General features: G+C 57.0%; 1 protein-coding gene across 1 annotated transcript; it reads left to right on the top strand.

Moving 5' to 3' along the window:
- Positions 1 to 336: 336 nt before the first annotated feature.
- On the top strand, positions 337 to 12649 carry NPTX2 (neuronal pentraxin 2). The gene is made up of 5 exons (XM_075528569.1): positions 337 to 848; positions 3266 to 3482; positions 8683 to 8927; positions 10413 to 10592; positions 11392 to 12649. The coding sequence occupies exons 1-5, from the start codon at positions 420 to 422 to the stop codon at positions 11617 to 11619; spliced, it is 1299 nt and encodes a 432-aa protein (XP_075384684.1). The 5' UTR covers positions 337 to 419; the 3' UTR covers positions 11620 to 12649.
- Positions 12650 to 13745: the final 1096 nt, after the last annotated feature.

The following is a 13745-nucleotide window of genomic DNA, read 5'->3' as shown; positions in this document are numbered from 1 at the left end:
GCCCCGGTTCTCCTCCGCCTGCCCGGGACGTCCGCGTGCTTGAACAGGCGGGAGGGGCGCCCACGCCAGTCAGGTGGAGCCGGCTTTTACCTCAGATCCCCTTCCGGAGAGCCACCCAAGAGCCCCGACTCGCGCCTCCTGCGCCGGCCGCGCCAACGAGGAGGGCGCCGCGCCCCCCCACGCCCTGCTCCGCCTACGCCCCGCCCTCTGCGTGACGCGCGCCGGGCAGGACCAATCAGAACTCGCGACGCTACACTCCCCACGCGCCGGCCCCTCCTCCCCCAACTTAAGAAAGGGCGCGCGCCGGCGGAGTAGGAGCACCGCGCTGAGCAGACGCGCGGCTGACGGCTGCGGAGGTTCTGACCGCCGGCGCTCCGACGGCTGCCCGCCTCCCATGCGGAGCTGAACCCCGCGGCGCGATGCTGGCGATGCTGGCCGCCGGCCTGGCGCTCGCCGTGGCCGCCGCAGCCCAGGACGGCCCGGCGCCCGGCAGCCGCTTCGTGTGCACCGCGCTGCCCCCGGAGGCGGCGCGCACCGGCTGCCCGCTGCCCGCGGCGCCCATGCAGGGCGGCGCGCCGAGCCCCGAGGAGGAGCTGCGGGCCGCCGTGCTGCAGCTGCGCGAGACCGTCGTGCAGCAGAAGGAGACCCTGGGTGCGCAGCGCGAGGCCATCCGCGAACTGACGGGCAAGCTGGCGCGCTGCGAGGGGCTGGCGCGCGGCAAGGCGCCGGGCAGGGCGGCCGCGGGCAAGGACGCCACCATGGGCGACCTGCCGCGCGACCCGGGCCACGTCGTGGAGCAGCTCAGCCGCTCGCTGCAGACGCTCAAGGACCGCCTGGAGAGCCTCGAGGTAGCGGGCGGGCCCGGGGAGCGCGGGGCGTGGGAACAGGGTGGCGGGCCGCCCCCTGGTCGGCGCACAGAGCCGAGTTTGGGGAAGGGGTCTGGGTTGAGGTTCGGTGCTCTGTTGCTAACGGGGAGGTCGGCAGCTCCAACCGTGTAGTGGCTCCGAGGGGATAAAAGCCCTGGCGCCCGGTTCCCGTCAGGATGACAGCCAGTGAAACCTATGGAGCAGTTCAGCTCTGCCGCCGTGAGTCGGGGTCCACTCGACGGCGGCACGCCCGCAGCCACAGCACCGGGCTCGGTTCGGAAACTTCCCAGCTTCCGAGCCTGGGCGGAAAGGGTTAAGCCTCTGCGCTGGGACAGAGCCCCGAGAGCGGCTGCGCCCAGGAACCCTTTAGCGCCCAGCGCCGCACTGCTGAGACGGGTCCGGAGCCTCTGGCACCCCGCCCTTCCTGAGCCCGAACGTGCGAGGGACTCTGAAGGCACCGCACGCCCTCCCAGGGCCGGCCGTGGGATCCGAACTGACCGCGCAGGGTCGGCAGGTGGACTCCAGTGCTGCCTGTGCCCGGCCCCTGGGCGGCTTTCAGGTCGCTTTGCAAGGAGGCGCCCTGATTCTGCACTCTGGAGAGAGGACTGCTCAGGGCGGGGAGTCTTCCCGGTGTTGACCTTCCACCCCACCCCAGACTCCTTACACTCCTTGCTGTGAGTGCCATCATGTCCGTTTTCCATCTCACAGCGACCCCGTGTGACAAAGCCCATCGGGTTCCACACGGTGATTTCTTCCGAGGCTGTCTTCTTTCCGTGGTCGTGGCCTGAACCCACCAGCCTCTCTCTCAAGGGCAGAAAAGTGAGACGGTCTGTTTTGGTAAAGGTTAGGGTCTTTGGAAACCCTGCGGGGCAGTTCCACTCTGGCCCATTGCATTGGCCGTAGTTGAAATCGACCCTCCGGCAGGAGGTTTCCATCTTTTCAGGAGTAGATTGCTTACTCTTCCTGCTGCAGAACAACTGAGAAGCTTTGGACCCACAACCTCTGGTTAGCAGCCCACCTTTGAGCGCAGCGCCACCAGGGCCGCCCCTTTTCTGTTGATAACAGTGATCAGAATACTTATTAGCATGGCTCGGTTTAAATGATAGGTGGGGATCATTGCCAAATTATTTTGAGGAATTTCCCAGGGTATGATGCTAAATACAGCATTCCCAGTATCGGCACATCCCTTGACTCATTATGATTAATAGAAGCCAACAGCTCTTAAACACTAAATATGCATCAGGCATATTATCTAATCCTAATTCTGGCAACAACTAGGATGGGGTGTCTGTGATCTGCACTCTACAGTTTGGAGTGATTACACATAAAAGCAAAGCAAAAAAAAACCCAAACCATAAAACCTAGCTGTGGAGTTGATTCCAAATCAGTGACCCCTATAGGAGAGGGTAGAATCACGCCCACAGGATTTTGGAAGCTGTGGATCTTTATGAGAGCAGACAGCCTCATCTTTCTCTTGAGGAGAAGCTGATGGGTTTGAATGCCTGACTTTTCAGCTCACTTCCAAGTGCCTTCACTATCATGCCATGAGGACTCCTTACGCTTAGACATAGAGAGGGGCTGATGGCCTGCCAAGGACACGTTGCTGGGCAGCAGCAGAATGTCCTCAGCTCCAGCAGGATGGGAGAGGGGTAAAAGGGAACTGAGGATTTAAACACCACATTGAAACAGAGATTTCTGAAACTCAGAGCAGTCAGGTCTGCGGTGGCATCTCCAAATGCCTGCCTATTTACCTTCCTGCCATACTGGGACGTAGGGACTGTTTGATTTCTGGATGGACGCTTTCCCATTTGGAGCACCATTTGTTTAAGTGGCACTTTGGTTAAGCTCAAGGCTGTGCACCTACCAGCCTAAGGTTGGCAGTCTGCTTCCCTAAAGATTTACAGTTCTGTGAGCCCAATGGATCTGTTCTAGTCTGTCTTCCAGGATCGACTTGAGTCAGAATCAACTCAGTGGCACTGGGTCTGAGTTTGTTTTGCTTGTTTAACAAAAGCCGCCACCACTCCAAATCCTAGCTGTTTTGGCCTTGGCCCTACATAGAATTACATGTGCTGGTTAGCATTCTTTTTAGTAAGAAGAGGGGGGACATTTTTGACTTTTTAGAAAAAAGAAAAACAGCTTTCTGCGAGGAGTAAGGTGAGTCACAAATTCACAATGTTGTCGGAGAGGCATTCTTGCCTGACGTGGAAAATCCTCCCCAGACCCAAACAAACAAACAAAAACCCCAGTGGCATGCCCCCATGGGAGCCACTGGCAGATTGAGGACTGGTATTTGGGGAGCATCATCGCCTAGTGAGGTCAGACCCCAGGGGGTGGGAGCACAGTTGGGTGTCTTTTCTGCTGGCTTGACTTCTCCCTCTGTGTTAACCCCCCACCCCCAGCACCAGCTCCGAGGGAATGTGTCCAATGCTGTGCTCCCCAGTGACTTCCGAGAGGTGCTGCAGCGGCGGCTGGGGGAGCTGGAGCGGCAGCTGCTGAGCAAGGTGGCCGAGCTCCAGGACGAGAAATCACTGCTGCACAACGAGACCTCGGCGCACCGGCTGAAGACCGAGAGTGCCCTGAACGCCCTGCTGCAGAGGGTGACCGAGCTGGAGCGAGGTGACTGCTGGACTGGTGTCTGGGCCCCTCCCGGCCCCGGCCCTGCTGTAGAGAGAGAAAGCTGCCCACAGAGCCAGAGAGGGGAGATCCAGGGGATCAGTCCACAGAGGCAGTCACTGGTGCTCCCTGAGCCCAGCAGGGTGACTCTAGAGACATTGCTGGTGGTGGCTCTGAAGCTGCTCATCCTTCCACTCTAGAACCTTCCAGTCTTAGATGCAGGAAACCATCTGTGTCCTTACAGATCAATTGGCCAGTCTCCTCTGTCCAAGTGTCAGGTGCAGGCTTGCTGTTGAAGCCGAGGCAGCTCGCCTGCCTGGTATAAGAAAGGCTCGGTGCTCCTGAAGTTGGGGCCGTAGACAAGCTCGCTGGCACATCATCCCTGGGGTTCAGAGCAAGGAATGGCCCAGGTGTCTGCCGTGGGATTTCAGCGATGGACAGCAGCAATGTGGCACAATGTGAGGACAGGGTCAGGGCTGTGAAAACAAACAAGGGCAACTGACAGCAGTCTCTTGAGAGGCAGCGCTGTCACCCCCACCCCCACTGCCCTTGACCAAGAAAACAAATCAATTTAGGATGAGCTGGATAAACAGCGTAAGTCCCCACTGGCCCTGTGGGCATTTCATTCCCCCATCTTAAGAGGTCTCGAAGCCCTGGTGGCGCAGTGGTTGAGCACTCTGCTGTTAACCAAAAGGCAGCCATTTGAACCCACCCACCCGTTGTGTCAGTCTGCTTCCATGAAGATGTCAGTCTTGGAAACCCTTCAGGGCAGTTGCTCTCTCTCCCGTAGGGCCACTCTGAGTCGAAATCCACTGGATAGCAATGAAGCGAACTGGTCTCCTAATCAGCTCTCTGCATCCTCCCCTTCTCCACTCCTGCCCTGTGGATCATTTCCTCCCGAGGGGAGAAAAAGGGGAGGCATCATGCTGATAGAACTGGGAACACTGGGTGTGCTGTTAGGGGGCTGGGATGACAGGCTTCCCAGAAGAACACTAGCCAGACAGCAAGGTTTCCAGTCACCCCACCCCATGAATTGACAGGAAGTGCACTTAATGCCTCATGTTGGATGCGTCTTTTAAGGCCAGTGGCCAAGGAGGGCCTACTGGAGCAGATCAGAGGAAGGGGAGGGTGCTGATCAGGTTCACAGACCCCAGAATTCATGGGCGACCACTATTACTTTCCTGAGCTTCCCTTCCAGAAAAAAGGCCCTGGACCTTTTCAGCAAAGCGTGAGTGTGGCTTAGACTCGGGTTTCCAAACATGAGTTTACCTGGGCCTCTGGTCTTGGTGAGCTGGCCTCGGGAAACTGATGCGGTCTCCAGCCTCCCCAGAGGTGAGCAGTCTGGCTTTGGCCTCTCTTCTCTCTCTGCAGAAACAAAGGCGAAGGAGCTCTCCTTTTTTTGTCCAGCCCCCACCTCCCTGGAGCCCTCAGCCAGGTGGGGTGTGGATGGCCACCTGACAGTTGTCTAGGGGCAGCTGTAGGATGAGAGAGGGGATCCAGAGGAACTGTGACAGGCACTGTGGCTCTCGATTGCCTTGGTTGAATTTCAGTGAGGATTGGGCTTCACTGGACTTGAGCTCATTCAAACTCATAGAAGCCCGTAGGGCAGAGTTGGTGGAAGAAACACCAGCTTGAGAGGAGAGCAAACCAGCTGTGCTGGTGCAGACCCCTGGAACCCACCTTGCCTGCCACCTGAAGTTCCTGAGGCTCTGGGTGGCCTTGTATGCCTTCACTGACTTGCACAGAGTTGCCACTGAACCTCAGAGTTAGGCTACTAGGTGACAGGGCACCAGAATCAAGGTCTTCTCTGCCTCTTGGGGGTCCCCCACCTCTAATTAAGCCTATCATCACTCAGCTAACAAGAGTAATGATGCTGAGAGTCATTAAGTAGAAAAGCCAGCCCCCTTCCAGGATAGAAGCCGTTTGTTTTTATCCACTGGCACTACCTATGGTGAGGACAGGCACTTACCACCCAGGCAGGACATGCTCACAGCTGCAGGTGGTGCGAACAGTTAATGTGCTCCATGGCTAAACAAAAGGAAGGAGGGGCCTTAGAAGAAAGGCCTGGCCACCCACCTCTGAGAACTCAGCCTTTGAATGTCCTGAAGAGAACAGCTCGCCCTTACACATGTGGGTCACCAGGAGTCAGGCATCGACTGGACAGCAGCTGGTCCCTGCCTGCCATCACTGATCTGTGACCTTGGATGGATCACTGCACTTATCTGAGCCTCGGGGCCTCTGCTGGACCACCTGTGAAATCTTGGAGTTAAGGCCGAGAGGTTCCCTTCCTCTGCTTGGCTTCAGCCTAATATGAGACCATTCCCAGCCTCTGTGCTGGCCTGGCTCCTTAGTTCCCCAGGTGACGAGGTCTTCCCATCCTCAACCTCAAGCCAGGATGGATCAGGTAGCTGCACGCTTAGTAAACACTGCCCATGAGACCAAGGAGTGGATTAGGTATAGGTCAGCAGTTTGAAACTCCCAGCTGCTCCTTGGAAGAAAGATGAGAGTTCCTGTTCCTGACAGTCTCGGCAGCCTGGGGTGGGGGTGGGGAGTTCTACCCTGTTCTGTAGGGTGGTTTGGAATTGGCTCAATGGCTTTGAGTGAGCTCCCCTAGGGCCGGTGTAGAGGTCATGGCATTTTCCTGCACAAGTGCCCTGTAGGTGAGTGGAAACAGACCTGGGGGTTTCTCTCATCAAAAATTGGCTAAGGAGCAAAGGGAGTATGCGGGATTGTGGCAGAGAAGGGAGAAGTTTACCTATCCACACTGCCTCGCTTTGTTTACAGGAGGGGTGCGGAGGGGACTGATTCCGTTCGGTCTCTGCTGGGGAACTCCCTGGGCCTAAAGCAGTTGCCCTGGAATCCATTCTGACTCACATCATCCTTCTCAGGGTTTTTAGTGGTGGTTTTTCCAGAAGTGGATTGCCAGGCCTTTCTGCTGAGGCACCCCGGGGGGCCAACTAGTACCTCCAGCCTTTGGATTAAGGGCTGCCAAATGCAGTAACCACATGCACCAAACAGGAACTTCCTCTTGCTCCTCTCACCCACTGCCCTCATGTCCATTCCAGCTCATAGCAACCTGTGAGGACCGAGTTTTGGAACTGCTTTCTAGGATTTCGGGGAAGCAGGCAGGCTCCATCTCTCTCCTGCAAAGTCGCAGTGGATTTGAACTATCGACTTTTTGGTTAGCATCTGAGTGATTTAACCACTGCACCACCAAGGTTCCTTCTGGCTCATAAACTCACCCAGTGCACTGTCATCGAGTCGGTGCAAATAAATATTTGACTGTGGGATCTGAACTCTAAAGGAGTTTGTGTTGAGATGGCTCACAAGATTGGGGTGTGGACCCTGCAGATTTTGAAATCTGTGATAAACTAGATAAGACCCAGCCTTCCACATATCTATATCTTTATTTAGGGAAGATTAATCTTGACCTTCATCCAATGGTGTTCTGAAAATTCCTAAACCCATTTCAGAGTACCAGTTGTTGTCAAGGGACTTGGAAGCGCCATTTGCACAGGAAACACTCTAGTGGTGCCATGAGATTAGCATTGAGCTTCTCACCATAGGTTGGAGGTTCAGCAACCAGATTGTCTGCTCCTGTAGAGACAGATTTACAGCCTTGGAAGCCCTCTAGCCTCAAACCTTTTAAACAGGGGGCCAGTTCACTATCCCTCAGACTCTGGAGGGCTGGACTATAGTTAAAAAAAAAACTATGAACAAATTCCTATACACACTGCACATATCTTATTTTGAAGTAAAAAAACAAACGGGGCAAAAACACCCAGCAGGCCAGATAAATGTCCTCAGCGGGCTGCATGTGGCCAGCGGGCCATAGTTTGAGGGTGCCTGCTATAGAGGATTGAGAAGACTTTTAATCAATTCGATGGCAGTGAGTCTGATCCCATGGGGACAACCGGGGGCTTCACTGCTGCCAGGCAGGTGGGGTGCGGCAGCATCATGGGAGATGGTTTGGCTTGGTGTGTTCAGGTCCCATCAGTGTAAGGTACTTGGATGCTGCTGTATTGATCTGCAGTTGTGTCCAGACCCAGGGTCCCTCTGGTTTCCAACAGCAGGAAACGGTCAATAACTTGATCTCCCTTCAAGAAGGAAGAAAGGCCACTGCACATCTCATCAAGGATTTCAAAGGAAAGTCACAAAAATTTCAGGGCTAATGTCAAACAACACAAGGGCCGACTCCCGGGCCTGAGGACCGAGGATTGGCGGAGGCTGAGTGCTTCAAACCCCTCTGTCCCCAAGACCAAGTTGAGTGGGTTCCTTGCCGACACAACTGAGGGCTTGTCATTTTAGGCAATAACAAAGGTGGTCAGGAACAAAGGGACGCTTTCTTTCCTTAGTGGAACTAGAAAAGCCAGACCAGGTCCTCTTGACCCCATTCCATGAGCCCTCGAATCACCAGGTCAACAGCTGGCATCGTCGGCCTTGGCTCCTGGAGGCCCCGTGTGCCACTGGGATTTTCACCAGGGTTTTCGGTGCTGATCTTTCAGCAGTGGCCTGTCTCCTGAGGCACCTTGGGGTGGATTAGAAACTCCAGCCCTTCAGCTCGTTAGTTGAGCGCCTAACTATTTCCATCACCCAGGACTCCAGTTCCCAGATGTGACTGTTAGAGGCTATTCGAACCCAACAGGGGTTATTTTCTTCTGCCTTGAAAGAGGCCTCATTCGCTGTCCCCAAACCAAACCAAGCCTGCTGCTGGCAGGTTGAGTCCAAGACTCGAAGTGACCCTGTAGGGCAGAGTAGACCTGCTCCACGGGGCTGCCTAGGCTGTTCATCTTGACTGGAGCAGACAGCCTCATCTTTCGTCTCCTGCTGGGTTTAAACCAGTGATCTTGCTGTTAGCAGCCCAATCTTAACCCCCAGCACCAGCAGGGCACCTTTTCTTGAGTATTTAGTGCCTTGAGTACACAGAGCCTTCCCTGCCCCCTTCCTGTACTGGCAGTGCCCTCTGCCTGCTCGGAGTTCTCTTCCCTAATCTATCCATCCAGCTGACATTTCATTATTTGGGTTCGGAGTAGCTGAATCTCAGACTTCCCGGGATCACTCAGGGAAAGCCCCCCCACCCCAGCCCTGGCAGTGGAAGCTGCTCCACGGACAGAGGGACTGGTATTTTGAGTGCCTCAGCGGAGACCGATGCGCTGCACCGGCATGGACCTAATGGCCAGCAACCTCCCTTCTCTCCCCGCAGGTAACAGCGCATTCAAGTCGCCGGATGCCTTCAGAGTGTCCCTGCCCCTGCGCACCAATTACCTATACGGCAAGATCAAGAAGACGCTGCCTGAGCTGTATGCCTTCACCATCTGCCTCTGGCTGCGGTCCAGCGCCTCGCCGGGCATCGGCACCCCCTTCTCGTACGCAGTGCCCGGGCAGGCCAACGAGATCGTGCTCATCGAGTGGGGCAACAACCCCATCGAGCTGCTCATCAACGACAAGGTGAGGCCCGAGGCAGATGGCGCAGGGGATCAGGCACAAAACGTATCCCGGGGCTTGTGGTGGGCATGGCTTTGCGTGGACTTACTCCTTTTCCCAGGTGGTGCACTGGGACGGGGATCCTTCGGGCGACCCCAGGTGGAGTCCCAGGCTGGCGCAGTTTCTCCGGGTACCCGCGGAGTGGAAGAAACAGAAGGGGTTGTAGGGTCTCCGCTGGGGAAGGCTGCTTACCAAGGGAGGTGGGGGGACGGATGGAGAGGGGCTGTGTACATCTCGAGCACCTGGTACTTCTGAACATACAATGTTTGCTGGAGGCCGGGCATCGAGGGATTTTCTGAGGGCTGATAAAATTCACCTTCATTCAGGCACATACAGTGTGAGGCTCCCACAGAGCAGTTGGATAGCCCTTCTTAGTCCTGCCCTAGCCCGAGTACCCCATCCCACCCCCACGGCCCCACGGCACACTTTTCATCCCAAAGTCATACTTCACATAGCCAAAACTATCTGCAGACCCTCCTCCCCCACCCACCGCAGGGCAGCTGGCTGGCTGCCTTCCCAAACTGTCCCGGTGGAGTTTGTTTAGGTTGGAAATGTCTCGGCCTCGCCCCACTGGGATCCTGGCAGTGACCACTTCAAGCCAAGGATTAATTACTCTAAATATCACCTTCGGACACCGTCTGACCAGGCATCGTGTCCCCCTCTGTTTAGACTGCTTGTAAACATGCAATTCCTGGGAGGACGCCCCGGGTTGCTAGGAGACCAGCAGTAACAACAGGGTGCTTGGCAGTGGGCTGGCCACAGAGGGAACGGCTGGAATTCATCTTCTCCTGCTGCTCCACTTCCCACTCGCCCCCCAGAGGCCTTCACTCCTCTGTGCAGGAGACAGGGCTCACACCCATCCTAAGTGCCACAGTGGCTGTTGGGACACTGCTGGAGTTTAGACGCCCGGTGTGGGCCCTTCTCCAGAGGAAACCCTCAGTGTCACGGACAATCGGTTAAAGCGGGAGGGTCCAATCTGCCCAGAGGTAACTTGGAAGAAAGGTCTGGCTATCTATTTCTGAAAATGCTCAGCCAGTCAAAGCCCGGCCAGACTCAGGGTTGCTCTTAGTCAGGATGAACCCGATGGTTGTCTGCTGGGTTTGTAGTTTTCAGAGCACATTTATTTGCGGAGGATGATCCAGTGTGTCCCTGGTTCCCCTACTGGTTTTCCGATGTTGACAGGCATCCAGCTCCTTGGTCTCCTTGTTCTGTCCAGCTTAAACTCTGGGCTGCCCCTTTCCCCTGGCGAGTGTGTCTCTCAGGCACAGTGCCCTACCTCCCTCTTCTTTCCTCAAACCCCTCTGACATAGCTGGTGGTGGGTGTATCACCTACACAGCCTAGAGAAGGAGGGGCTGCTGGAGTGATGGGAGGAGCATGGGCCAAGGAGGTCCTGCCCCTGGGGCCTCTGAGAGCAGAGTCCAGCATGCCGTCTGCACTTCTACCCACAGGTCACCCAGCTGCCCCTGTTTGTCAGCGATGGCAAGTGGCACCATATCTGTGTCACCTGGACCACTCGGGACGGCCTGTGGGAGGCCTTCCAGGATGGGGAGAAGCTGGGCACCGGCGAGAACCTGGCCCCCTGGCACCCCATCAAGCCAGGGGGCGTGCTCATCCTTGGCCAGGAACAGGTGGGTACCACAGCTGCCAGCCAGCCCAGGTTGTGCTGGCCAGCTCGAGGGAGTGTGCCACGGGTAATGGCCTGGCCTTCCTGGCTGGAGGTACCCTGGGGTTCCCACGCCAGCCTCCCTCTGGGGAGAGGCTGGAGGTAGGCAGCAGCCCTGCCTGTGCACCCCTGCCTCCCCGAGCCTCTGCTTGGTGCATTGCTGACTGGGGGCTTCCTGCTCAGGGTCTCAACCCTGCTGCCCAGAGGGCCCACTGAGAGAGAGGGTGCAGGTAGGGTACTCAGCCCTTGGGGCTGCCTTGAAGACTCCATCCCAAGGTCTGTGGTGGAGGCTCTGATAGACCCTGTGTTGTTGATGGAGTGCTGGGGAGTTAAAACTTGGTGCCAGGACATGCTTGGAAACTGGGTGGGGCCCACGGGGTCTCCTCTCCTGTCCCTCTCTTTTGGAAGCTGGGGCCCTCTGTTCCCCCTCCCCTGATTTGAGGCAGGGACCCTTTCTACCTCCTCTTTCACCCCACCAATGCATTTCGATTTTGGGGAACTGGGAGGCAGGGGGCTCGGGTCTATGGTTTCCCCTCCAGCCTCAATTTCCCCTGTGCGAAACCGGGGTGATTTGAGAATTGATATCCCCAGGCCTCTGCCCTTTCTCACAGGCTCAAAGATTATTCACACATCCCACCCTCCCTCCCTGCCCCGCCCACCCACCCCCACTCCCACCTGGTGAGACTTTGTCCAGGAGAGGCCTGGGGAGGGGGTGGGGGGATGGGACCACAGGGCTGAGGTTGCTCTCCCCCCTCTGTCCCCAGGACACAGTCGGGGGCCGCTTTGACGCCACTCAGGCGTTCGTGGGGGAGCTCAGCCAGTTCAACATATGGGACCGTGTCCTGCGTGCGCAGGAGATCGCCCACATCGCCAACTGCTCCAGCAACATGCCAGGCAACATCATCCCCTGGGTGGATAACAACGTTGAGGTGTATGGGGGCGCCTCCAAGTGGCCCTCTGAGAGCTGCGAGGAGCGGCTGTTGGACCTGTAGACAGCGCCCTGCCTGGCATCTGCCGTCACTCCTGCCTAAAGATCAGGGCACGGATGCCCCAGGGAACTGTGTCAGCTCCTGCCCAGCCAGGCTGTGGCCCAGAGACCCCTTCCCAAGCACCTGAGGCCCCAAGACATCTGTCACTGGCTTACCTCTTTCCTAACAAGACTCTGGGGGACATGGGGCAGTGCCATGGTCTCCTGAAAAGAAGTTCTGAGCCATGAATGCCTGCTTTCTGTCGGGGGCCCCAGGGAAGGCTTGGGGCCCCTCTTCCAAACCCCGGCAATGCTCGTGCAGCCCCCAACCTGACCCTCCTGGCTCTCTGGTGTCCCCCATGTGCCTGTCTACCCCCTTCCTGCCAAAGGCTGTGTGGTCATCCTGCTCTGGTGGCCGAAACGTATTGTATGTGTGCATCTTGCGTCCCCCCACCCCCTACCCTGAGGACACTGCTCAGTAGAGCATCCACTTCCACCCAATCCTGTCTGTCCTGTGTTCTCCACACAGACTTCCTGCTAAGGACTGGCGGGAAGGGCTACTGGGAGCACCCTGCCCGGCCCCAGGTGGGGAGGGCCGCCACAACTAGGCCCTCACCCTTTCACCCCCGCAGACCACGGCCCCATTCCCTGGGGTGCCAAAGTCCAGCTGCAGCTTTTCCCCCCACGCCAGGTGAGCTGAGGGTTTTCTTCTCCCTGGTGGGCATCCCTCCCCACTCTGTACCCCGTGCTCGTCTGTCACCTCTGTCGGCTTCCGCGCGCAATTGTGTGACCACCTCCATCAAGTGTTTCCCGCAGAACTTTGGAAGAGAACCGATTTCATTTGCCGCATCCACAGGGAAGAGGCTGTCCCTGGTTCCGAGGACATAGAGATGCGGCGGGGAAATGTATAAAAGCTAAATATTATATATTTTATTTTTCATACACATGTTCCGAGTGCAGCTCTGTGGAAATCCCATGTGTCGGGCCAAGCTGACAGTCCCGTCGTAACGTTGTGTGCGCCCCTATCCCAAAGATGGAATTTTGATTAAAGTGCGTCGGCAGCTGCTGTTGGTGCTGTGCCTGTGTCCCCGCCTGGGGGCCCCTGGTGGCTGTTTGCCTACAATAGACTTGCTTGGGGGTGGGGGGTGGGGCTGGGGCTGGGTGGGCCCAGCAGGAATTGGGGATCCTTTGAACCCACTAGTGCCCAGAGGGAGAAAGATGAGGCTGGCTTCTCCCTTTAAGTTACAGCCCCAGCAGCCCAGAGGGCAGTTCTACTCTATCCTTTCAGTTGATACAGGTGGGAATTGGCTTGGCTTCATTGGGTTGGGCTTGGTGGGGGGATGGGGAGGTGTCGGTGAAGAGTGTGGTTTAGCTATGTACCCTTCCCTCCTCCACACCAGGCTCAAGCTGTGGATACCTTGAAGGCCCTGCCCAGGACTCCCCAAGCCCACCACCCATCTTCCCAAGTGCAGGGTGGAGCCCAGTCAGACCCTCTGTTCCCTTCCTGCAGCCACGTGCCTCCTATGGTGCAGGAGCTCTTCCCTGAATCATCCCATGGAATCCTTGTCAGAGCCCCTTCCAGAGAACCTGTCCTGCCTTCCTGGTGACACGGCAGTCAGTGTGAGCACACGTGCCCGGGTCCTGGTGCTGCGAGCTCTGGGAGGGCTCAGCTGTGGCTCTGCAGCAGAACGGCCTGGAGACCTACCTAGGTGCCCAGGACAGCCTGCGGGAGAGGGAAGTTCTACTCTGTCCCATGGGGTCGCTGATCAGCCCCCGCAACTACAACACAAGCACCACTTTCCGACGAGCCAGCGGCCGTTACAAGAGCTAGCCATGGACTCTTGAAAATCCCACCACGGTTTGCTTCTGGCCAGCCCTACCTGCCAGGCTTCCCACCTGAGGGGAATGGTGTCCCTGGCGGTGTGTCCTATACAAGTCCTGTAAGGGACTAAAGCTCCTCACTTTCCAGTTTCTGCTGAGCTGCTGAGTCTACCTCAGTTTTTCCCCTTCCCAAGTAGCAAGGACTTGATTTATAATTGTCAGGGGGAGCGGAGTCCAGGCTTGGGGCCAACTGACACAGGTGTCTGATGTACTTGGTACCAAGGCTGCGCCTCTAAAACCAAGATCGATGGGTCGCCAGGCTTCCTAGAG

Source organism: Tenrec ecaudatus, chromosome 12 (genome assembly GCF_050624435.1).
Source record: "Tenrec ecaudatus isolate mTenEca1 chromosome 12, mTenEca1.hap1, whole genome shotgun sequence".
NCBI lineage: Eukaryota > Metazoa > Chordata > Mammalia > Afrosoricida > Tenrecidae > Tenrec > Tenrec ecaudatus.
This window is presented reverse-complemented; position numbering and strand designations above follow the sequence as displayed.